Source organism: Microchirus variegatus (genome assembly GCF_963457635.1).
Source record: "Microchirus variegatus genome assembly, chromosome: 11".
Taxonomy (NCBI): Eukaryota; Metazoa; Chordata; class Actinopteri; order Pleuronectiformes; family Soleidae; genus Microchirus; species Microchirus variegatus.
This window is the reverse complement of record NC_139812.1, coordinates 5,651,458-5,678,827: the sequence shown is the minus strand read 5'-3', so window position 1 is coordinate 5,678,827 and position 27,370 is coordinate 5,651,458. Positions and strand designations below refer to the sequence as shown.

Below are 27,370 nucleotides of genomic sequence, written 5' to 3'. Positions count from 1 at the left end.
TGTGGCCGCAAAATAGTATTTTGAAATTAATAATAGAATAGTAGAAATTAATAGAAATTTATGGCACATTTCCACTAGCGCTACTCAACTTGCTGGTACTTTTTTTTAGTATTGGTCAGAGTGCTGTCACAGGAAGAGACATCCGACACAAGAATCAACCCAAACAATGCAGAATCAGTTAAAAAGACTGAACAGTCCAAAAAAAAAGGGGGTTAATCTCCATTAATTACCGGGGGGATAGTCTAAAATCTCAATATTTCATAGAGGAGTCTGGTGTATTTAGCGACAGCACTGCTGCTCACGATCACAACCAGCGAGCTGCATCACAAACTCTGCCCCTGTATTTCAGTCCAGAGACTGTGTCAGATGGAGTCTGTGCTCCAGTCATGGAGGAAGTACTGAAGATATATTTTAATTTACTGATTCTAATGATTCAGTTACACTGAAAACAACTGCTTTACAAGTCACTCGTTTGTGTGTGTCGCATTGTAAATCGAATTCACGGCAGTTTCATGCAGCCGTGCAGTGATGACTACGCCTACGTAGAGTAGGTAATATTTTGTATTGGAAAAAATACCTAAAATGTGCCGTGCCGAGATGAGGTGAGCTGAGACCATAAAGGGGCTTTAGGATTGGTCAACTGTAAGCATCTAGTAAAAAAAACAGGATAAGCAAGTGAGTACATTTGGGTCCTGATCTCAGTATTGTCCACTTGTGATCAGAACCATTGGGACAGACTGTTAATCCCACATTTGACCAGAGCCATAGACGAAAGCTGAGCTGGTAAAGCGCCTGCCAGACTAGAAATGCTTTTGTTGTAATTTCCAAGCAGATCCCTTTAGCACCAAACTGGATCACAACATTAATCACACACTTGTTATTCCCCATGTTAAAATAAAACTTTACACTGCAGCCGCCTCAACCACAATTAAGGGTGAGTTAGAAGGTACTTAGGGTTTGTTATCACTTCCCTCCTTTATACATTCTCCACACAGTCAAAAACCTGAGTGCTGATATGGCTATTTACCATTAGGGTCCATTAGTGGCCCTATTAATAGCTTTGCATGGCTTTGATGTAAACACACACACACACACGCACACGCACACACACACACACACACACACACACACACACACACACAAAAAGCTGAGCTCAACACAGATGCTTAGGGAACATAATGATAATCCTCCTTCCAACATTCAATTATAACCCTGATATTGTGCTGACAAAGGAGAAGAGCAAATCAGGATAATGACACCTTGACCCCACTGAAATATATTAAATCAACTTAAGGAATAAAATTAAGGAATACACGAATATTTCATTTAGTATATAAATCGTATAATACAACACAATTGTATCAATTCAAGTTTTTTTTTATAAAATTGTATTTATATTTTAATATTCTTGGTTGATGGTTGATTGTTGACCCTGGTTCTGTCAGAGAGTTTTTTTTCTCTCCACTGATGCTGTGTTTGCTCATTGTGTAAATTGTTGGATTTTTCTGCTCTGGATAATGTCTATGTACAGTGCCTTGAGCTAATATGTTGTGATTTGGTGCAATGCAAACTAAATTGAATTGAATTAATTTAAAGTTATGTTGTATTCTCTTAAATGTTGTGCCTGGGTCCGATGTGACCAAATTTAAAAGAGAATACTTTGAATAAGCATTCATTATTTTTCAATACATACATTCATAGTTTACTGGCTGTGGAAAATGTCTGGCCCAGCTAGGAATCGTGTCTGGGCAAATAATTTATTCTAGAGTTTTTTATAGATACGGGTAGTGCACACCCAATAGTTTCACTGTGTTTATTATTGTTGATGTGTGTGTTGTTGTTTTTTTTCTTTCCACATCACCGTGTGCATGTTTCACACACGGCTGTAATTTTTCCTGAGATCAGATCAGTGAGATACGACCAGCAAACTGTATAGTTAACTCAGGTTCTATATCGTTGATATTAAACCACGGTGCCGTCCGCACAGCTGTTTTATTGTTTTTATTTGTTCTCTGTGACTTTCGCCCAGCATGGAGCGGCAGCGCAACCACAATAGAAGACTTCACTCGATCTGTAAATCTACAGCACTGACTCCACTTCCTCCCTCACCCCTCCTCTTTCACTCGGCCCCCTACTGGTGAGAGAAGAGCTGACGGAAGGAATCCAGGCGCCATCTCGCGTTGCCTCGCGGTAATAGCAAGTGGCGGCATTCTACGTGCCGTATCGGTCATTTTAGTAACCCGGAAGTGGGAGGAGCGTCGCAGTGACAACCGTCACGTCAGAGACCCCTCCACTACTTCCTCTCTCTCTCCCTCCTTCTTGTTTACCTTTTGGCTCTGTTTGGTTTACTTCCTGGTTCCCACTCTGTCACCAGCTGCCAAAGAGTGACACACACACATACACACACACACACATTCCTGCACCCATATCTATGTCCCTTTTTATGCACATATTCAAAAAGTTTATCAGTAGCTATTTTAGATTAGAGGATTAATGTTTGTTTTTGTTATTATTAATCAATTTGAATGCTTTGATACATTTTAACGTTTATCCTAAAGTACTGTTTCTGTCTTTTGTGTTTGCTTGTTTGTGACAAGGGTAATTGAAAAAAGCCAGTACCTCACACCTTCCCTTCCTAAATTTAATCTTAATTAATATTAATATGCTTATTATTATTAATTAATGATAAACTGATAGCCGAGAGCCATTTTAAGTTCGTTAAGTGACAGTCCTTCTGTCATTCTCCTCGCTTTGAGAGAAGTGGTGCCCCGTTTGATATTTTTAAGAAAATTAATAACAAAATGAATTAATAACATTAATTAATCATTTATATCCACATTTTCTCACCAATTAATAGCTTAAATCACAACATAAGTTACTAGCCCTTGCATAGAGTAACAATGGGCCTCACAGTAACTTCCAGAGGGGAAGAACTTCAAAATGGGAGAGCAATTTTCACAATTCATACTGTCAGATTATAACAAGTAATTTAAAACCGCGTTATCTGCAAATGCAGAATTCCTTTTTTACTTCACTGTTAGTTTTTTCTCAGTTTCCATGAATGAGAAAACACTGATCAGAAGCTTACACTTTTCAAGTATTTTGGAAATGTAGACTCGTATGATGGCTTGCTGAGTAACACTGGCTCAAGTTATTTCTCTCTTGTTGGTCTAAACTCTAAAGTAAGCAAATTTGCCAACTTGGGTGTGAACCTCTGCAGTGTGGCCTCCTCGAGCCATAAAGCTGCATCACAGTGCAAAGGGAGCCCCTGCAGCATGCCAACAATTAAGTCTGATCGATTGAGGGATATTCTCTGTCATCTTATAGTCTTTATTCTAAGCAGCCATGCCAACCTCCCTAAATTGCTGTTAAATTGGTTCTTGGTCTTCCCTTAACCCATTGACACCGGGAAAGCATTGCCGCATTTCTACCATTGACGCCGGGAGAGCGGCTGCGTGTTTTATTCTCACATAGATGCCGGTTAAGCGGATACATACATTTTTGGGGGGTATAAGGGTTCCTCGCGACATTGTTTTGAAATTATTTCGGGCAAACATGGAGGAACTTGACAGTGGAGAGATTTCTGAAGGCAGTGATTTTGAGGAGTTTCTCGTCTTTGATGACGTCATCGCTGATAACTCCGAACGCGCTGAACAAATCGACCGGGATTTATGGTTAAGACATAATTATATTTGCGAGAAACGCGCGCGGATATTATGGAATCGGTCTCGCGCGTCCGCGTCGTCGTCCACAGATTTTAGCCGTTAACGCGATAACTGGAAAGGCGTTTCAGATAAAATGTTCTTATTTTTTTTATGGGTCACATACCCCCTGTAGATGATCCCTATTGATTTTGAGCTGTTTACCATTATTATTAATTAGTTAATTAATTAACTAATTAATTAATGATATAAAAAACATATTTTCGCCTGTATCTTCCAAAGTATTGCAGGTATTGGCTTTAAATTTTGCATGGGCATCACATACCACCTGAGAATTATCCCTATATTTGTAACTTTATTATTAATTAGCAAATTATTTAATTTATTATGCTAAAAACACATTTTCGGCTTTATCTTCCAGACTGATGGAGATATTGCCTTCAAATTTTGTACAATGATTCATGTAACAACTATCTACAAGTACAATCATTATGACTTTGGCTATGATTGGTAATAGTTACATAATAAGTTAACTGGTTAACTTATTAGTGAACACAGAAAAAATAGTTAAGGCATTTTTTCTTTATTATTGAGCTCATTTGGACACATTGAGGATATCATGGGTTTATTTAGCACTTATTCATAATATTTATTACATTATAATATGCATTTATTAATTATCATATAAAAAATAGTTAAGCCTCCATTTCTTTATTAATGCATTGAATGGAAAGTTTGAACATATTGTATGCTTTTTCATGAAATTGAATAAACATAGTGTATGCTTTTTCATGACATTTGGACACTTTGAAGATATGGCAGGTGTGGTTAGCATTTTAATATTCATAATAGGTTAACTAGTTTTATTAAAAACTAGAGAAAAATGTAGGAGTTCAGGTATTCTGTGTTCAATATCGAGTTTATATGGATACTTTGAACATGTATAAAGTGTAGTCAGAATTATATCATAATATTTAACAGTTATTTTGTTGCATTTATTAATAATTAATTAAAACAGTTAGTGGCAGGTGCGAGTGCGTATACTTTGGGTATTATGGAAAGTTGAGGATTGGACAAGTTCGCGGATATACCCCTTGCTGTCGGCCCCCCGACAGCGTAGGCTAGTTATGTTTGAAGACGACGAGGTCGGCGATAATGATGATAAATACAACCGTAATCGACGGAGAGTTTACAACCGTGCACCAGGGGTGACAGTGGATTTACCTGCAGATGCCACAGCGCTGTAAGCACTATCACCGTCACATGTGAAGCAGACTGTTACAGTCATTACATGCTGTTCTTGTTCTTCACACTCCATCAGGACTAAATCAAGGCACTGACACAAGTTGATATTACTCTTATTTTCTTACTGGTTTTTAATTGAAAATAGTTATTTACTTTAATTTGACATTTTTATATCTAAATAAACTAAAGCCACAGGTGTAAGCTCTCAAATACTTTTTGAATTGTGTTCCTATATCTGCTACAGAGGCTGAGAAATCAGTCATTTAGTAGGCATCGAAGCTCAGGTTTTAGAGACATTTTTCCAGGCGCTTCAGGCCTTAATGGGTTAATAAAGAGAAACCATGATTGTTCCAGCTTTAAATCTGATTGCAGCTTTGAGAGAGTGATAGAATATTATGGTTTAAAGGAGTAAAATAGAGTTGTCCTTCATTTGTTTCATCCAACAGATTTTTTGAAGTGCAGATTGCACTGGACAAAACTGAGTGGTGTTGCTCAGGTCCAGTGTACACAGCATGGAGTGACCCTGCCCTCCACAGCAGGGAGTGACCCTGCTCTTGTATTTCCCTGTTGTGGACTTGGCTGCTGCTCAAACTCACCGCTGACCTAGAAGCAACCTTCGAGTTAGTTCCACTCCGCACATTTAATAAATGTTACTATTAATCTTCAAGAAAGTAGAGTCACAGATGCTCCCACTTCATCTGTGTGGCTAAATTGACCTTTGGTAAAACCAGACATCCCCAAGACACAGACAGTCTTTTTGTGATGTTTTCGGGGACTTTGTCCGTGTCAGAGACACAGAGCTCTTTCTGTCTGACTCTGTCGCTGACACGGACAAAGAGATTTTTACATTCACTTAAAGAAAAAAGGAATAATACCATATTTTGTACTTCATAAGAAATTGATTGTTGTGAATTGTTATATCCAAATCTGTGCTACTTTTCAGTTTTTTGTTAAAAATGGAACCGGCTGGGGTACTCCTTAGCAAGGTACCCAGCACCCATTGCTCCCTGGGCTCTGCTGCCCGAGGGAAGTTCCAGGGAGAGTTGTTCAGGATATGATGATTAAGAAAGTCCAAAAAACCCTTTGAAATTATATTTCAAAAAGAGTGGGCTGCCCCCCTCAATGGGCTGTGAAGGTACTACAGGTTTGCCAACAGGAATAAATAAAAATAAACATTTATTAAGTTTCAGTTTTGTAATAAAGCTTTAGCATAAAATATTTACTATTATAGTTTTAAACGTTGCCTTGCAAATTGTTAAGTTTATGTGGGTCAATTATTATCCAAGCTTTATTTTGTAGCTCACTCATGCAAAGTCTTGCTCTAAAGTTGCAATATTATGTTTTTGTATGTATATTAATGCTTAGTCCTTTATTGTTGTTATGTGTTACGATCAGAGTTGTGATTAAAAAAGATTAATAAAAGTCTGCAGAACTGAGATGCACCATTCTGTGTTATTAGAGTTGGATATAACAGAACTTCTCTTGGTTTTAGAATGTTTTGTGAACTAATTCCTCAGATCATTGAAAATACTGAAAATAAACAGTGAAATGTGCGTGCCTTCATATCTGAGACGCAATATCCAATACCAAGTGTCAGAAAATATCCTACAGGCCTCATATACTATGATTTGAAAATGTGCATATTTAATTTTATGTTAGCTGGTTATTGCCCTATGTCAGCTGAGATAGGCACAGCACCCCCCGTGACCCTCCGGTGGAGGATAAAGCAGAAGATAATGGATGGATGGATGGATGTGAGCTGGTTATTTTGTGGCTGCTTTGCTTTGTGCAGAGACATCGCTCTGTAAATGTTGATACGCTCACTCCTGGTGCTTCTGACTGCAAATCTAAGGGCCAATTACACACAGAGCAGTGACCATACTAAAACATTTTCTCAAATTAGGCATTGGGATATAAGACATTCATGTGTGCCTTGCTGATACCTCTTCCGTAAATGTTTTAGTAAATTCAACATAAAACACTGCATAAGTATCTTCTCACTCTGTTTATATATTCATTGTCCTTTTGCTTGTTTCTAACTGACTACATTTCATTTGGGAAGTTTGAGACGGAGGTTCGGAGTGAGATTTCACTTGGCTGTTAAAGAAACCATTTAGTTTTGGGTTTGTTTCATCCAAAATCCAAAAATGACAAACAAATCCTCCCTAGAACAGCTATATCTAAAGGTGAAGTAAGTAGTTTATAGTGCCATCTAGAGGAGAGGCCGAAATATACAACAAAGAACTGCTCCTCTGCTCACCCCCTCCCTTCCCTGAGCGCTACGGTATCCTCAGCCGGTCAAATGTCGTCCTCGTCGTCTTTCTCCGTGTCAGCAGAAGAGGTTCGTGAGGCGAGGGAGAGAGCGAGCTACCGCGGCCGTAGCAGACGAAGCAGAGAGAGAGGAGGCGGGACTTCCGCTACAAGTAAAGCGACGCTTGATTTGTTCTCTCGCGTTTGTCTATACAGGCTCCGGTAGAAACATGGCGTCGTGGCATTGCAGTAGCGGCCCGCGACCATGTTATTTTACATGACTTTTTGAAACACTACGAAAATGAAACAAAGAATATTATACAGCGACTAGACAATGCAGTACAGCTCTAGCAACAGTAGAAAACAATAACTTTCTGTATACCGTGTACGTTGGTCTCAAAATGACTGTCTCTCTGTGTTTCACGTATTTGGACAAATATCCCATAATCCACCACTCTTTCCTTCACGTCCTACGGCAATCGTCTTTTTGTAACGTAACAATCTCCTTCCATGAATATAAGGTCATGTGACTGTCTTAGTGCTCTCGGACAGAAGAGTCAGACAAATGTACAAATGCGTGTACAAGTGGACCTGCTCGGCCAGCCTTTCATTGAAAATGAAGAGTTGGCGCGCGCCATAGCCAACTAAGTTAGAAAAATTCAGAGGTGCGCGCCCTAGCACCGCGCTACCTTTTGGAGCTCACGCACCCGGTGCAACACAGGATAAGATGTCATTTTGGGCGAGTCCTGTGCGCTACGGCGGGTATAACCCACACTATGGGCGAGTATACTAAAGGGTTATTTCTCCACGAGTCAGTTTAAACAGCAAATCCACAACAAAAGCCATACTTTCACTTCTGAAATAGCATGCTCGTAGTTTAGGTTATAGGCCTAGGTTTGGTAATAATAATAATAGACTAATAATAATAATAATAATAGCCAAATTTATATATTATATTTATTTATTTACTGTGGGCGGTTCTCCGTTCCTGTTTCTATGTCTATATTGAAAGCCTATACATTGTTTATGCTACACTAAGTTAATACAATAAATAAACTAGGACTGAGTGTTCCTGGCGATTAAGGCTGGCTTTACACAGCAACGCTCCCGGGTGAAACCGACAAAATATTTTATCAGACGTGCCTTTCGTTTAGACCACGACGGCGTTTTTGGGGCTTAAAAACGCAAAAAGTGGAAATCTTAAAAACGCTCCACCTAGCGTTCCCGTCTGAAAGGTTGAAAACGCAAAGGTGTGCTCTGAGCTGCTCACGCTGGCTATCCTCCTGTACGTGTTGACGTCAGATCCATGTGCAGTACAGACAAACAACAACAAACATGTCGGATTCGATCCATCAGTCTGACTTTCAAGTTGCCTTAGCTGCTCTGATACCTATCCAGGAGTCATTTCAGCAATTAAAACGAGTAATATTTTGGTTTTCGACTGTGGGCTACTCAGCGCTACTAGAGAGAAGTAGAAGGACGTTTCAGCGCATGCACACACTCCTGGTGTTGTCGTATGACAGTGCTTCACAGTGCCACCTAGCCACCTGGCATACATACTACATCAAATTTCACACTTTTGCGTCACCGTGTGCATGCAGATTTCCACCCAAAGACGCTCGTCTAAATGCAAAATAAAAACTGGAAACGCAACGCCACTTTTGCGGTTCGTGTTCAGATCGTTGTCGTGTAAAGTCAGCCTTAGCAATACTGACTCAAGTGACTCGCATAACCCGGATCAGTTGAGTGAGTGACTCAGAATAACCTGAATCCTTAAAAAGAATCGAGTTTGCCAGGCCTAGTTTGTGTAAGAGTAAAAGCACTTTCAAAGCAGTAATGAAATCTAATATCTATAAAATAAAAATATATTCTACTGATCAGCTGTGGGAAACTGACGATCTTGTAACGGGATAAAAATAAGAGGACAATCCCAAACTCAGCACAAACTCTTGTCTAATCCTCAGCTACTCATAACCCACTATATATATTGCTTATCTGTTAAGGGGTTTAGAGGAAATGTGGCTTCAGCTGACATTGAGTAAGAAGCAAAGGAATACTGTACACTGGGTAAGTCATACACTAACTGAACTTACATTTAGACTTTAGCAAAAAGCCAGAGTACCAAGAGAACATGTCACATCCACAAAAGAGATCCCTGCCTGGCCATTAAGGTTGAAATCAGGATTGTTCTTGCCATTAGGAAAAAGTGCTGCCCTAGTACTCGAAAAAGTAACACAGACTCTTGGGAATCTTTATCTGCAAGAAGTGATGACCAAACCAACATAAAAATATCCTTGTTTTTTAAATCCCTAAAACTGCAACAGTACACCAGAAGAAACAATCACAAGAGTAAACACTGTCAAATTGTAACGCACACATTGTGAAACGGCTAAACAGAACACATATGCAACGTTCACTGATGCAAACAGCATGGCACGTTTGAACAATGACATCATTTTCCCACTACAGTAGATATTTATGTTTGCAATACGATATGTTTGACTCTCACCAATGTGTACCACTTTATCTCACTTTACATGTACAAGGTTTTCTGTAATGCTAGAATTATGATCAGATGGTGTGACCTTTGTATAGTCAGAACGCATACTGGATGTGGGGAGGCTTAACAGTGGGCAAGCTTATACATTAAAGTGCCAGTGTCTTCTTGAGAATTAAACCAGTAGTTTCAAAAAATGAGGTTGGGATCCTTTCCAAGAAGCTGCAAGTTAACTGACAAGGAGATTTTAGAGTTCATCGACAGCAGAAGGAAAAAAACAGTGTGGGAAGTTTTTTGCCATTTTTTGGCCTATTTTTGGACAAACAAACATTATTTTAAATATGTTTTATACTGTTCACATTTCAAATTTAACATGCTAATACTCTAAATAAAACTTGTAGTAAATTGCAAATAATCGCCAGGTATTGAAAGTTACAGCACTTACTCACAGGACATTACTGACCCTTTTATGTTTAAAATAAGCAGAAAAAAAGTCCAGATGGACATTTGAAGTGCTTAGGTGTTAAAGGAATAAAGATGCTAAACTATGCATTCCTGATGCGTCAGTGGGTTTTGACACACTGGATTCAGAAAATGTTCTGGTCTGAACTGTTAAGATGTCACTGAGGGATACGCATCTTAAACTTGTTAAATGGAATAAATATTTAACAATAGTAACTGCGGTTTTTGTGTAACGAAATAAAAATGCATACAAATAAGTCTTTTATGAAAACACTGAATAAAAAATTGCTTACCAACACACAAACCATTCATAATTGCTAAATTAGGCTATAGAAGACTCAGAGTGATACTAAATGAAGAGCCATTTGGGAGCAGTAAGAGCTGCCTCTTCTCAGGGAGCTGAGCCAAGAGAGCGAAATCTTTGACTAAAAAGAACTGCACAACAATCCTACGGTTTTGATTGTGATTTGTTATTTGCGCTCCCTGATTCGTTCTTTCCGCTCCCTGATGTCCAGCGACGTCCTCATTTGGCCGCCAACTAGCACAACTATAATGTCATGGATATGGCCACTCCTAAGTGGCAATGACACTTCTGGGATCTACAGACAAGTGTAGTCATGAAATATTCCTTGACTTCATCTGAGTCTCATCTAATCTCTGAGATTAGTTATTAATCTATAATTGTGTCATACACATTCATCAATGGTGTTGCCTGACAAAAAAGAATCTGCTCATGTCCATCCATAACGTGATGTAAAAAGTAACAAATCAGCCATCTACCCAGGCAAATTGTGTTACTGTTAAAAGCCTAAAATTTAGTGCAAGGAGGTAATTGTCCTCTCTCTTTCTTTTTCATGTTCTGTCTTTCTGCTCTTTTCTTTCTCTTGTAGTTTCTATCCAGTCATGACCCTGTAGCCGGCATGTGTCAGGATCTTCAGAGATGTCACTTTCAGTTACTGCTGAGCAAGCTTAATGAGAGCAGAGAGAAGGAGGGCAGGAAAGGAGGGAGACAGAGACAAAGAGATGAGATGAGGTGAAGCATGAGCAGGAGGATGAGCAAAAGTATAGATGTGTTATGGTAAAGAAAGAGAGAATTGAGTTGAAACTAATCCTGGAAAGGCAGAGGAAGTTCAATATTTTCCTCCTTCACTAGAATCACTACAATGAATCAAAGCAAAATGATGCACAGGTTAGGCTTGTTTTAACCCATATTAAGATTCAAGATTCAAGATTCAAGATTCAAGATTCAAGATGCTTTATTTATCCCGAGGGAAATTATTGTGCAACAATTGGGAGGTAAAAGTGTAGATGTACAAGAGTTAAAAGATACATAAAATAAAATAAAATAAAATAAAAATAAAAATAAATTACATTACCCTCTTTGATCTGCCAGATCTCATACTGACACTCACAGAAGTAAGAAATAATATTCATGACTGAACTTTAGCAGGAAAAAGGGCAGACTCCTCTGACATCTGTCTGTGCTCGGTTCACACTGGGTCTATATTGCTGTGTGTGACGGCTACAGCACTGATCTGCTGCGCCTGGTGAATCCCTGCTGTTCACACAAGGAGTGTGTCTGCTGCAGAGCTGCTTTGGTGCCTCTGTTACGCTTTTACATAGGTGTCACAGCCATTGTATTGGAGGGGGACATGTGTCCCTTCCCATCTTTCAAATTGATTGGTTTGTACCCCCCACATTTACCATGTAAAATATTAGTGCATGGTCAGTCTATCTATGGCACAAATCCATTCCATTTGCTTGTAAGGAGAATACCCATAAAACTGAAAATCTACTCCAGCGTTGTCCTTGTTACCTATACCTACAACAGCTAATGCATAATGTAATGGGAGATTAGTATTTTAAAAATGTATTATCTCAGTATTGTCTGCATAGAAAAAATGCTTGGTCTATAACTTTCCTTTTTCAAATTCAGCTGATGAGAAAATGATTGGGTTCAAACTAAGTGACCACAACCACTTATGTAACTATGCTAATTTATTTTGGTTATCAATAAAAACTTTGCTCAACCATCTCCATTCCTCTTGATATAGGTGGTTCAGACAAGGAGCGAGTCAGAGGCAGGATCAAAATGTAGGACAGTGGAGAAAGTTGCCTCATTTATTTGAAAAATTGCCAACTACATATACTATTTGTTAGTGAATCATCTCACTTTCAAACTGCGAATCCAAAATGTATACTAAATCCATATTTATTCTGAGTGAATTGTTGTCAGTTGTGTAAACGTGAAAGCAATTTTAAAGGAATAAGTAAAATGCACTGCTGGTGATAAATTGTGTCGAATTAATTTAATTATCTTGGCCGTGAGTTTAAAAAAACTTATTAGGACTTATTGAATCTGTCTCTAAATTAGTTATTGACTCAATGTTTTTTTAGTTTTTGTTTTCTTCTGTAGGTAAAAGCATGTCTCTTACAACCTGTTAAAATACACCAGAATGGCATTTACTTTATGGGGACCTCCCAAAGATCCCCTGCCAGTGTGTACAATGCTGTATATCCACCCGTAACGCAAATACTTACAAAAGCCTTGTTGGAAAAAAATAATGGTTACAGGAATCTGTGATGCTAAAGTGTTTTTAATTTTGAATGGGACGAGGACGTGCTGTGTTTGTTTGCTCATCCAGTGTGGACCCGGCACTGGGAGGCTGCAGGTGTCGCTGGTGGAGGAAGAGAGAGAGGGAGGAGAATGGGGTGTCATCAGCTCTCTATTAAAGGGACACTGTGTAGTATTTATGGGTTTATATGACCCAATATCCACTTTTTTATACATATTATGTGCTCCTGCATTGTCTAATCGCTGTATAATAGTTTTTGTTTCATTTTCGTAGTGTTTCAAAAAGTCATGTAAAATAACATGCATGCATTGCCACTGTTAGCAGCGAGACGTCATGTTTCTACTGGAGCCTGTATATACAAACGCGAGAGAACAAATCAAGCATCGCTTTACGTGTAGCGGAAGTCCCGCCTCCACTCTCGCAGCTTCGTCTGCTACGGCCGCGGTAGCTCGCCCTCTCCCACGAAGAGCTGTCCCTCGTCCTCTCCCCCTCCCCTTCATTGTCTGAATAAATACTAGAACCTCATCTGCTGACACGGAGAAAGACGACGATTTGACCGGCTGAGGATACCGTAGCGCTCAGGGAAGGGAGGGGATTGAGCAGAGGAGCAGTTTGTTACAAACAGAGTGTGTATCTGCATCTGTGTCATCATGAGCATGTATGAGAGAGAGAGAGTAAGTGTGTGTGTGTGTGTGTGTGTGTGTGTGTGTGTGTGTGTGTGTGTGTGTGTGTGTGTGTGTGTGTGTGTGTGTGTGTGTGTGTGTGTGTGTGTGTGTGTGTGTGTGTGTGTGTGTGACAGAGAGAGAGAGTGTACAGCACAGCACAACACTCAGGACAGAGAGAAACAGGGCAGATAAAAATGAGACATCCTGTTAAAATATGACCAGTTATACTAAACACTGGTCATATGAAAAACTTCAATCCCTCTTTCAAACTCGATGACAATTAAACTATTTTTGGATCACTGACTGAATGGTGCACATTGCATGCAGCGTCACGCTGGAGATCAGTCAGCAGTTAGTGCCTTCACTAAGGTGTCATGTTTCCATGACAACCAGTTGGAGCTGGAGGTGATAAAAACACACGTCTCTTGCAATCACGCCAATTGTATTAATTCCTGTTGCAGACAATAATCAGATGATTGTCTGCAACAGATGATTGTCTGCAATGAATGAATAATGAATAACAATTATTAGTGGAGGCTTCACCAGTGGAAAAGGGGATTTGCTGAATACATTCATGGACCATAATCTACTCTCCTACCCTTAATTATTCCATCTAACGTCCCACCTCAACCATCGAAAGGGGTGAGTAGAGGCAAAGGAAAGACAAGAATGGAGAAGAGAAAGAAATCACTAATGTAATAATAAGGATGACTACTGCCATAAAACACCAAAGACAAAGGAATAACAAACCCAAACCATTATCCTCACTCAAACCAAACTATAAAAGTAAGTCTTCAGGCCTTTGAACACCAAATGCTTTTTTTTCGTGCCAATTATTCACACGTTTGAAATATTTCTCGAACATACGTCCATTCAAGGCAGCATTCATGTCGGCCATGTGAAATTGCAACTTTTATTTTTTCGGATCGTGGTCGATTTTCCCGAGCTTCCTTTTCCGAAGAATTCACTGCGAACCAATCAGAACAAGGGTTGTTGATGACGTACAGTCCAAACATTTAACTCTGCAGCAGATTGCCTGATTGTGTTTGTTTTCCAAAACCCCGTTCTTTAAAAAAACATGAAACAATCACAAAATGTGTAGATGGGGGTTGTAATGGAGCTCCACTGGGACAGTGTGTATAAATCAAGCTTCAAAATAGTTTTCCCCGATGTTTGCGCTGAACCGCTGTCTCCACCGCCGCAGCAGCAGCTGAGTGTGTGTGTCGCTCTGTCGCAAACAGACCGTGATGCAATTTTTTCTTTGCATCGTGCTTGATGTGCATGGGAGAGTGCGTCGTAATTTGCATCACGTCCGGTGTGCAAAGACCTTTAGCCTTCAAACAGCCTTTTGAAAAGTGAGGCCAAAATGTCATCACTCTGCAAGATCCCGATCAAAAATGGTGCTCACAACCATAAATGTACAACTACAAGCACACACACAAATAGCAATTACTAGCTACTGCAGTCCAAACTCATAACCTTGAACTCAAAAGTAATAACAGAGCAAGAGTAGGGAGTGGGGGGAAAGCAAAGAAAAACAGTAAGCCAAAATGAGACATGAGTCTTGTTCTGTATTTTCAAACCAATGCCAGCATAAGCTGAAGCTCCGTGTTGTGACCAAGGCCATTCCCTTAAATACTTAGCATTTTCTCGAGCACGAGGAAGACAATAACCAATTGATTGTTTAATTCAGGTTTCTTTGAGTTGATTGCTTCATCAATAGAACACCTGACACATGGAGTCATTACCAAGGCCAGTGAATTAGTGTAAATAAATAGAAGATGCTGGTAAAAAGCGAGAATCATGACTGTTACCAAAGACCCTCTTTCACTGGTCAAAAAAACCACTTCATTATATGGACAAAAGTATTTGGCCACACCTGTTAAGGATTGAATTCACGTGTTTCAATCAAGTTTGAAGGTCACGAAGCACAATGTTAACACTTCAGTGTTACCTAAGACATTTTGGACAATACCATGCTTCCAACTTTGTGGCAACCATATGAGGAAGACCTCTATTCCAACATGACTGTGTCCCAATGCACAAAGCAAGGACTATAAGGAAATGGTTTCAGGGGTTTGGTGTTGAAGACTATAAAAATAATAAAGACTATAAAATAATAAATTCATAAAATAATCCCCCAAACAGATGTCAATATTGACCACAAATGATATATTTAATTCTGTCACTAATGAATGTGTATTCATCACAATCAATGAAACAATATTTTTTGAAATCCAAAACAAATCCAAATCAGGGTCTCCAAGGGGCATCAGGTGCATCATTGTCAGCACAGAGAGGGACACTGCGTTTGGTAGCGATGTTGTGCAGGACAATACAGGTAACAAAGGTTATGTTGCATGCTTTCTGTGGTTCCTCTCTCAGGTAGTTAAGGCATGCAAAGCGCCTCTTAAGAACTCCAACTTTAAAAACGCTCAATTGCACATCTTGCTCTGCAATGAGCGGTGTATTTGCTGTCAGAAAAGGGGTCATCAGCCATGGTAGGAGTGGGTAGGCACTGTCTCCTAATATTATGCCATCCGGTTGGTTGGTTTGGAGGTCTCTATATAGAGAACTCTCCCTCTCCCTATTTGAGGTCTGGTTATCCAGATTTGGTGATCCTGAAAAGGTTTCTATCCAGATCAGATTGATCCAATCCGATGTTGCTTTGAAAAAGCGGCTCAAATGTGGATTACGGATTATGGATTATGGATTACGTAATCACGGATTATGGCCCTGGGCCCGGTTTTTCAAAAGGTTTAATTTGGATAAAATTGATCCGGATTTGGTAATCAATTTTTTTGCTATCCATGATCACGTAATCCATCTTACTTTTGAGTCGCTTTTTCAAAGCAACATCGGATTGGATCAATCTGATCCGGATAGAAACTTTTCAGGATCACCAAATCTGGATGAGCTCAAATAGGATAGCAAATCAACAATATAAATATATAGATATGTAAAGAGCAACAAGTAGAATATAGAACAGCAATGCTTAAATGTTTAAATTGAGTTTTGCATGATTTTCATGCCTTAACTCCCTTAGAGCGGAAGCACAGAAGGCATTCAAGATAACCCTTGCCTGTTGTTAAGACCCCAGGGTCATGACTGCTATTTCCTTGTGTGTATGTGTCTGCGTGTGAGATGAGTTGCAGGTGTGGGTATTTGAGTGAATGATATGCGTGTATGAGTCTAGGTGGATTCTGCAAGCTGATTGTTCCTGCACAGGAGGAATCTGAATAAGAGGCCTGAACATCCCAGCTGCAATGGACTTCCTCAAACCTCTCACAGCCAGACTGCCAACAGACATTTAGTGGTTGGTTTTATTAAACCTTTATAATGGTTTGTATGATGTGTTGCTGGTGGTGTCATGGAAGTAGGGAGGAGAGAGTCTCTTTATTCTTGTTTTGATCAGGTTTTTCCCCTAGGCCTGGTCGTAACACCTGTATTGCCCCTCGTTTGTGATCGCTACCGATCACAAACGAGGGGCAATAGTTGGACAATATTATTGATTTGGATTTGTTTTGGATTTCAAAAAACAATGATGTCATTGCCATTGCATTGTTATTATAAAACAAAACATAAAAAAAAATGTTTTGATTGTGATGAATACACATTCATTAGTGACTAAATTAAATATATTATTTGTGGTCAATATTGACAGCTATTTGTGGGATTATTTTATGAAGCCAAACACTAATCACTGTAGCCTGATGGATGACCAAATCAAATTAAAACCTTATGAATAAATAGGATATCTTGGCTATACTGCATGATCCAAATAAATTTTTATTTTATTCAATTTTAAAGTTTCATTACAGTTTGGGCCTGGAATCCAAGCTGAATCCACCCTTTGGATGGGATCAGTTGAATCCAGATTTTTTGGATCAAACTGATCCCAATCCTACTACAAAGTTCTTAAAAACCCAAACTAAAGGTTTGATCTGGATCAAAACCAAGATTGGATTACTTGATCTAATCCGATTGTGTAATCCGATTTTTTCTTTTGAAAAAAACATTTTCAAGATTTCCATTTTCCAATCTGTTATCCAAAATCCGAGCGGATTACTTTAGAAAAACCAGGCCTTGGGGATCACAAACAATCATGCAACCATTTACTGTTCGTGCCCTTGAGAACGACGCTCTCTGTAAAACCCCGTGTTCTGAACCCCTGCACATGAATCAATGAAGAATCAACTTACACCTAAACTGTGCTGTGGACAACTGCAGTGCACAGAGTAACCTTGAGTGTAGCGTCAAAACAGAAGAGGCACGCGCTGAATCTGTGTGTGTTGTCTTATCACAGCAGCTAGGCAGAAATAACCTGCAATTTATTAATCTTGGCTGGAATGACAGTACGTGCTCTTTTGTATGTGTGTGTGAGTAGAATAGAGCCAGGCAAAGTGTGAGATGCTATTTAAATAGTAAAAAATAAAAAAATAAAAAAAGCTGCTTCCTGCTTAAGATCTGAAGCAGGAGTTCTGCTACATCCTTTGGGCATGCATACACTCAGAGAATGCGATGCAGTATGACTGTTTTCTCTATAATGCAGAGGGGTAACAATGCCAGCTTGGCAGTGGGATATATTTGGTGCAAAGGGGAGACTGAGAGAGACAAGAACAAGAAAAGAGATGATAAAGAAGCAAAACAGGAGAAGGGCTGAGCAGAGTGGATGAAAATAGAAAGTGACAGAACCCAACTCCAGAGAAACAGATAAGCCCAAGATAGAGCAGAAACGAGTGGGCAATGAGAGAATAGAGTAGACAGCATTTGGTCAAAGGGATAACTCACGAAGGCAGTTGTTCTCAGTGAAAAACTCTCTGAACTTGTCACACTCGTCCTTGTTGTTGCCGCTGTTGCTGCAGTCGCAGTATGGGGAGACACTGATATTGGGTGAGCGCAGGTAGTTGGGAGTCATCACTGTACCTGTTGCAGGTGGATAAAGACATTTACTCAGTCAGTTTGACTTTTGACCTTTGTTCAGGGAATAGGTTCAATAAAAAGGGATTGTCAGTGAATTGTTTACGACAAGTGACAACATCATGTGTCTGCATTTCTACAGAGGTAAATGTGCAATCGTAGACGTCAGTACAAGCAGAACCGATGTGGTTGTCTGTGTGCAGCCCACACAAAGTGCTCATTTACAGTGCATTAGCTCATCTGCTTCAAGGTTAGCAATGTTGCGCTTTAAGATGTGGTCTTCTCAACTAGTTATTCGAGTTAAAGTTTCATCAACAAGGCATTCCGACCCATATAACTGACACTTTCTGGATGTTTCCTCTTTTTCAGAAAATCCTCTGTAAACTGTAGAGATGGTTTTGCATGGCAATCAATGTATATATTGTCTGTTGAGGTTAACATGCCTCAGTCCTCTTCAATATTTAGCTTAATACAAGTGGACTTGCTTGAGATAAGTTTGAAGATGTTTCACCCCTCATCCAAGCAGCTTTTTCAGTTATGAAGAAGCCTCTTGGATGATAAGTGAGTTGCTCACAGTAAACTGAAGTAGATCATTAGTTTGTGACATAATCAGACCACGTCATGTTCAAGGTCATTTTAATAACTTAAATGGAATGTGGGATCAAGACCAACGTATACCCCCTATTTTAGTATAAATGGTGTGTGTAAATGAGCAGTATACAAGCCTAAATCTCAGAAGAAGCAGAAAAAGTATGGAGAGGGCTTTTCTGTGATATGAATAAAAGCATATTTAAGAGGCAGTTATCACCTTCCGTCATCTTCATAATACCAAAGTTAAATCACTGTTGTTTTGTTTCACTCAGTCTTACGTACTGAAGTACATGAGGCGGAGTTTCTGCAGGAAGCAGACTGCAGAGAAGCCAGAGTGAAAAATAGGCTTTCTCTCTCCGAGGGAAAGTAAATAGCTTCAGTCAGTGATTTTTCACTGCCTCAATGGATTGTTCCCTTCTTCTTGGCTGCATTCCAAAACAGGGCTTTTTGTTTTGTAGTCGGCAGGATCAACTGGCTCTGTGTGTATGCCTGGTTTGCTTTAGCCACTTATGATGACTCATTTTTGAAAGCTCATTGTTGTCACGATGGGTTGTGAGGACACTGTGCCTGCATCACATTGTGACTGAGACTCTGGGAGTTATTTATGAAACTCAATGTGTTTTAGCTTTGACCATTATTAGTGATCAGCCAGATTTGTCAAAATCCATCACAGTTTACAGTTTTTTGTTTCTTCCTCCCTAGAGGTTACCACAGTGGACTACCTGCTTTTTCAGTGATCCATATATTTTATTTGGCTGATATTTTTATGCCAGATGCCCTTCCTGGTGTAACCTTCCCATTTAGCAGAGCTTGGGACCAGTACTTGGGAGTATGATTGATGTGGCCCTCATATCAATTTAGAGTATCAAGTTATCTCAATCAACTGGAAGCAATGGGGATTGGGTACATTGCCAAGAGGTTCCCCAGCTCCTGACCTGTCAGGATTCAAACCAATCATCCAATAACAAGCCAAGCTCCCTTTATTTAAATGATGTATTTTGATTTATTTTTATTTTAAGCAAATACTTCTTTTATTTTAAGGCCAATAAAAAATGAGAAAAAGTGGAAATGTCTTGGGCTCTCTGACTGCATTCATGGGAGTAAGGGAACTCTAAGATGTATTCATTTCGAGTAGTCCCATCAAACTGGTACAGAGAAAAAAGACGATTGTTGACAAACTTCAAAGAATTACTTCAACCTAATTCATTCATTCCAATGTATATGAAGGCAGTTGAGACCATTCACGACCATTCAAAGTGAGAAATAGAAGAGTGTTTTCCCACTGACATTTGTGCATCAGTATTGCATCCTAGTGGCTATCGTGGCTTGATAATTCCTGGTAAGTCTCACCCTTGTTAAGAAAAAATGCAAAAATCCTTTGAAGAAAATCAGCAGCAAATCACAGAAAGTTAAGCGGAGTAAATGCCAAATCAAAAAACACCCTCAATGGTGAAGAGTGTGTGTAAACTCACCGATGAGGCCTGAGTATGCCAGGAGGCAGTCTGCATAGTTCTCCTTCAGACAGCCTGACAGCGATCGAGGCTCTGGCTGGCAGTTGACAAAGAAGTCAGCCAGACGTGACCTGAAACACACACACAGATCCAAAACAACATGATTAGAGCTAGAACAGATCCTTTATGAGGAATTCAGATCGCCGGTGGGACTCGCAATGCACATCAGAATGCCCGGTCCAAATGAGTGTGTGCTGGATGTCATTGCTCTCAATGCAATTAAGCGTCTTAATGGCTGCCTTCAGTGGCGTAAGATGACCCTCTTACGTATGCTGCGGCTGTTTTATATCCTGGAGTGAATGAGGCTAAAGGCAATTCTCCACTGAGTCAGCGCCCAATTTCATTTACTGCCTTCACAAATGTTTGTTTACACTTTGCCACAGGTGCAGCGGCATGTGAAATTGAAATGAGGCTTGGGTTCCCGAGAAATCCACCATTGGAAGTGAGATTGAGTGTGATATACTGGCTCTTTGACGCAAAGCAAATCCTTTTAAAGTCATGCTCCGATTCCAAAAGCCTTGATCTTCATTTATCTTCCACAATCTGGATCTGACTTTGAAAGGCTTTTTTTTTTTTTTTACTTAAGCACCTTTCAGCAACATTAACGTTGCATTTGGCATATTTAGATTCTTCCTGAAAATATGAAATGAGCACTAAATTAGACGGTTACACTTCCTCCCTCTCATTTCAGTGTGTGCACAGTATATAAATATATAAATATACGCAAGTTAAAGCTTTAATTACCTTTCTTGCATTTTTACACTTTACTTTTGTAATCTTAAAATTCTCCTAATAAGCGTACTATAAAACGTAGGATTTTGAAACTCATCATTATTTAATTCTCATATTATTATGATAAAAGTATAAGTAAGTGCTGAGAGACATGCAAGAAAGTTAAGTATAGCTTTAAGCAAACAATAAGCAATAAAAACAAAAAAGCATACAGTATAAAAGCAAACATTTGAATTATATCCTTTGCTTTTGCAAAAAAAATGTTTTAATGTTGATTGTGCTATGTTTTATTCACTATAACAAAAGTAATAGATATGTCTTGGAAGCAATCCATATCTTTTTTCTTTTTTTTTTAAAGTTTGCATCCTTGCATTGGAACATCACGATCTAGTATTGATATTTCATTTGTTGATGTTCCACATTTTAAATCAATTACACAGTGAATATCAAACTGATATGGCAATATCTGTCAGATTTTTTATTTATTTTTTTTAACTCACAATGACATGTTTTCCTATATCATCCAGGCCTATTTAAAATACACAAATCATATTTTTGCCATTAAAAAGTTCCCCAAAGAGAAGATATTTGTTTATCTGTCAGTTATGAACCAAAACACACCCACTCTCAAGTATTATGCACTGACAAAGTGATCTATTTCATCATGCAAGCCAGTCTGCTGCAGAGCAGAGCAGAATGTGGCGACAGTCGACAACAGCAGCACGTAAACTGCAGCTGACATATGGTGAGGGAGCGAGGGTGGAAATGTGTGCCTGTAATCTGACAAATGGACCAGGCTGGAGGCTGCTCTGCACTCAGACCTGTTGTACCGAGTTGGGCATATGTCTGATGTAAAGAGCACACTTCGGAGATAACAAAACAGGAGTGATGGAAGAAAGGAAGCAAGGACAGACACTTGAAGTATGAGTTTACAGTTGTTTCGCTGTTCACTGTTAAGGAAGGGGAATGGTGGAGACAGGGAGAAAGAAGTGACTGAGGCCACAGGCCAATGGAGCTCATTTATGATGCCAAATGCTTCCATTTAATTCCAGACAGCTACAAGACTGCTGACATGCACACAAGCACACACACGCACGCGCACACACACACACACACCCCCGCACACACACACACACAAACACACACACAGGTTTACATAACTATGCTTTTAAGGACTCTCATTGACTTCCATTAATTTGGACAGCCTTACAAAAGCATTATCCCTAGCCATAACCAGTTAATGCCATGGTTCTCAAACAGGAACAATATAAGCTTCTCCTGGTGGTATTTGAAGAAAAATCAGAAATACTGTCCGATCCGGTGTCGGATCTAGTCAATGTGTCAAAGTACACCGGTTGAGAACATCTGCGTTAACGGCTGCGTGTCAGGTCTGCTCAGTTACAGAAGGTCAGAGTCGATACACAGCACTTCTTTTTCTGGCTGATGCCGAGAATGGGTGAATGGCAAAACTGTAGTGTAAAGGCCCTGGTATACTTCCACGCACATTGTGTGTCAGGGACCTGTAGTAGCTGACTTCACCAAGATGTCTGGACGCAGGAAATAGGATGTATTCCTACCAAAGAAGAAGAGAAGATGGACACGTCAGCATAAAGGTCCGTCGGGCAGGGGAGTCGGGGTGTCAGCTGGTCCGAGGGTTGCCAGGTTCGAGGCTTGGTTGACTATTCTTGGTGACTACTTCTTCTGTTGTCGAAATGTTCTTTCTGCTTGGTGAATGGGGCTTACAGTATATTCCACCTTTTGTGGAGTGGAAGTTCAGTTCGCGCATGAGCTGTCCCGCGCCCCTCAACATGCATTTTGCATACAGCTCCAAAATCTGCACATGCAGTCTGTCCGTTGATGTTTGTGCAGAAGTATACCAGGGCCTTAAAGCAGATTTGGGTGGTCATCAAGACTACAAAAGCGCTATAAAATATAGAACATTTACCATTTATTTACATGAACAGACATAACCCTTTCCCTATAGTAACAGAATGTCCTAACCTTAACCTAAACCCAATTTTAAGCCCGAATTCTAAAATCAGCCCTTTTAAATTATGACAGAACACGCCAAAATGGCCCCACTTTTACACTTCCATACTTCCTGTGGTTTATATGGTTTTTGGTCCTCACAAAAATATACAGTATATATACAAGTACTCTCTCTCTCTCACACACACACACACGCACTGCAGAAAAGCAGAGAAAGCATTTATAGACAGAAAATTGTAATTTTGTGATGGAAATCACAAATCACCCTCAGTTAAGTGTATGTGTGTGTGTGTGTTTGTTACTCCAGGCGTGAAGCCAGACATTATGCCTGTACAATATGAGAGTGTGTCCATGGCGTAGGTTTGTGTGTGTGTTTTTGTTTTACATTTGTGAGTTTGTTGTTGTGTGGACTGGACTGAGGGGATTTGCTTCATATCTGATAAAAAAAAGTTAATTCCTCAAAAGACTGAATGGTTTTCAGCATTACGACTTTAGGGTCTAAGTGTGTTTCGAGTCCATCCTCAAGGAAACTCCTCTTAAATGACCAGAGCAATGGTATGGGGCAGGCTTTTTAGACCTAGAAAACTGTAGACAATGAAGAAGCAATGACCTGCTCCTGCATCTACCAACAAACTGCAGAGTTAGCACAATGCTACATGCTATAGCAGTGGTGTTGCGAGGTTTTCAATGTAATGTGTCTGAACAGTGTTCAGCGCCACCCTCCCATGGAAAACTAGTTAGACTATCAAAATCAAAAATATCCAACAGGCTAACACTGCTAAAGTTGCTAATGTTGCTAAAGTTAGACCCATAGACTGTGGGTCGCTGCACTGATGCACCTAAACAGATGAACTGAAAGCCGTTATTCACTTTGCAGTGACACATCAAAGTAGCTTAATGTCAACATTAACTGATTATAGGGGAGTATTTAAAGGTCGATTATAGCATTTTGAAAGGCAAACCCTGGGTAAAATAAAGAAAGCAGCTCCGTGTGTGAAAAACAGTGATTGAGACACACTGTTCAATAAGAGATGAGGAAGGAGGGAGGAAAAATAGACTGATAATCAGAGAAAAGTAACTTTGTGATTTGAGAATAGAAATAAAGAAAACAATAACAAGAGGAAAGTACATGTTAGTCCAACTGAAGTGCTTTATATATCTTTTGCTTTGTAGGCCTGTTTTATTTTGCGACAACATTTTCTATAACCCATCCATTTCAAATTGACAAAAAAAAAAATCTAAATATTATTTCATTATAATATTGATCTTGTTGAGTGTACAAGACGTCCACAATTTTTTTTAAACAGTAAATTGAACTTAACCATTAAACCAACTACACTTGTTTGACATCATGATGTTTTCAACCTCAGCTTGAACAATTTATCTCTATCTGGGTCTCCCAAGATTTTAATGTCATCCCTTTTTTTTCTGTCCAATAAAGGTATAAAACTGCCCTTCAGTACAAAAACATGAGTTTGTACAGTTGAAGTGTGTGTAGACTCTTACTTGCAGATGTAGTTGGTCTTGCAGGAGCCCTGCAGCTCCAGACAGTTGGGTTTCTGCTTCTCTTCATACGAGCAAACGGGCACGATGGTCTGACGCCTGCGCTCCGAGCACGCCGTCTGGTCGCTGAGTGGACAGGAGCAGTACAGCATGCCATAGCTGTGCTTTGGTGGAACCTGTTGAGTTCAAGATTCAATGTTAGTGAAGGAATCGAAAGGGTTTTGTTGAATCGAAAATGTTTATTCGTAGTGTACTATGATCTTAGGATGTCCTTCATCAGATCTGGAGTCCACCGACTCCCCAAGTGACCACACTTCCAATAAAACAAAATCACCAAATATCCTAACATAACATAATAGTTGCAAGGCTGAAATATTATTTTTTTTCATGTAGCTTTGGAAAAGATTTCATAGATTAATTTGTTAAAATGTCCCAATTTGCTCCCTAGCCTCAAAAGAGTTATTATATCCATTGTTTTTTCTAATGCTAATGTCAAATGACACTGTAGGAAATGGGGCTCAAAGTCAAACTGAAACTGAAGATAGTTACATCTCCAACACAACAAAAATAAAGTGTAAGGTTTTAAATACATATAATTAACTTTCAAACTGCCTAGAGAATATCGGCATTAATTGCTGTAATAGTGGAAACATCTCTGGCGTTGAATGACTGATTCAAAGTCAAAGTTAAGTGCTGGAAAAGCAAGCCCAGAAATAAAAAGGCCCACATGATTATTTATTGCGATTTTGACAACCCCTTAAACTTATCCACTTCAAAACTGCTCTTCCTTTTTCAAGCAGGTCCTTAGTGATATACATCCGAAAACGTCCAGCGTGTGTTTTTCCTTTGTTTCTTTTCTTGCCTTGTCAAAGAACTGCCGCAGGGCCTTGTGACATTTCCTCTTGTTGCAGATTTCGGCAGTGGAGACGCGGCTGGTGCAGGGGCTGATGTACGCCGAGCGGTACTTCTTGCACGTGTCATTTAGGTTGCAGGCCTTGGCCGCGTTCAGACAGTTGTTCTCTCTGGCCACTGCTGGCTCACCTATAGATGAGGAGAGAAGGAGAGTAGGAGGGAGGAAATGAGGAAGATAAAGAGGGAAGATAAAAAGGGGGAAGGGTGTGAATAATGCAGATGCTATCAAGACAAATCATGACATGCACTAAAGTTAGGACATTACAACTTTATACCTCATAATATTTTCTGAATTAGGGTGAAAAAAGGAGAATATTTCATCTTGAATCTGTTTTGTTTGTCCTATTTTATTGTCCTAACTACACAAATGCCACATTTAGCAAAGAAATAGCATTTTTTCATAACATTCACAGTTTTTGACAAGTGAACATTTGTCACAAGGAGAGACATTACAGTCTCCGACTCGAGTCGTGTTTCATCATGTATTGAACTCCTTTTATGATTTCATAACTTTATCATGATGCTGTTTACATCACATCTTGATGACCACTCAAAGCTGCTTCACACAGTAGTTTCACCTGCCACCCACTCACATAAACATTTACTGTTAGAGCCGTATAGAAATGGTGTTTCTTATATGTAGCTCATTTGAATAGTAATTAAAAGTAATATATAATTCACATTTGGCATTTGGTCATGTTTAGCACTTGTTAAAATGGTATTATTATTGTTGTGTTATTTCCATTAAAAGGGTTTAAGGCTCGTTTAATTGTCCTGCTGTTGTCAAGAACAAGGTGAACTGCATTTTCCCTCATTGGGCCTCGCATGCTCTCGGTCCGCAACTTGATGTAGCAGGGGGAGGAGCAATAGTTTTCTGATCATAACTGTAACTATAGTATTGTCACGTACATAGTTTTGCAACTGTTGGCTTTGTGGAATAAATGTTGCCTATTTTACAGCAGTCTCACTTTTTCCTTGCATTTAACGAGTCAGACACTTCACGTCCTGAAACAGTGGCAGTTCTCAACTACATTTTACGATATACAGCACATCTATCATAGTTGTTTTCATGATGCCAAGTTGGGTTGGATGTCTTGGCATATAGAGTGGAGGCGTCAAGCAGGAATAAAAGGAGTTAATATCTTGCTGAAGTTCATATTATGTGTTGTTATATTAGATTTTTGTTTTATTTTAAATTTGCTCTGAAATACCAATGTGTGCATCAGCTATCATACATCAGTGAGTGAAGGACATATAACACGAGATCATATCATTACCAGACAAAAGCAACTTGACATGATAGTCTCAGCATTTTCACAGCAGAGAGTGAAGAAAAGAGTGAACGAGTCACAGCAACATAATGATGTTTTCGCACAGCTACAGCAGATAAACCCGCTAACATATTCCTCTGCCTGTGTCTGTGTATGCGTCTCCTCATATGAATGTTTGTTTTCTGTCTGCGCTGACTTTGAGCAAGTGCATTCATTTCTGCTGAGTAAGAGCAAGGCTCAATTTCGCTGAGTAAGAATAAAGGACCCAATTTATAGTCACACTTATTGCTTGGCCCAATTCAAACACTATTGCATTTGTCAATAGACGGTGTGATGGGGTAAAATAAGGTGGCTTCTTAGATGCTTCGTAATTCTCTCTTGAAAAAATTGTAATTCAATACAGGAAAAAAACAATAACCAGAATAAAAACAAAAAATTGTTAGTGTTTACAAAAGAACACAGATCAGTAATTATGAGCAATTATCTGCTCCATTTCAGTAGAGAAGTACTTTGCTTTTACTTTGGTCTCACTTTTGTCGGTCTTGGTCTTTTTTTTACTCGATATATGCATAAAGGGATGGTTC

At 39.4% G+C, this 27,370-nt stretch overlaps 1 protein-coding gene across 1 annotated transcript in view; it reads right to left on the bottom strand.

The window, feature by feature from the left end:
- The window catches only part of gfra1a (gdnf family receptor alpha 1a), a gene marked incomplete at both ends in the record, with an annotated part of 137,895 nt that overhangs the window by 18,392 nt on the left and 92,133 nt on the right, over positions 1-27,370 (bottom strand). Inside the window, 4 exons of the mRNA XM_083898005.1 lie at positions 18,149-18,283; positions 20,341-20,450; positions 24,607-24,779; positions 25,466-25,644. Of these exons, the coding sequence (XP_083754131.1) occupies positions 18,149-18,283; positions 20,341-20,450; positions 24,607-24,779; positions 25,466-25,644 (597 nt within the window). The remainder of the gene's footprint in view (positions 1-18,148; positions 18,284-20,340; positions 20,451-24,606; positions 24,780-25,465; positions 25,645-27,370) is intronic.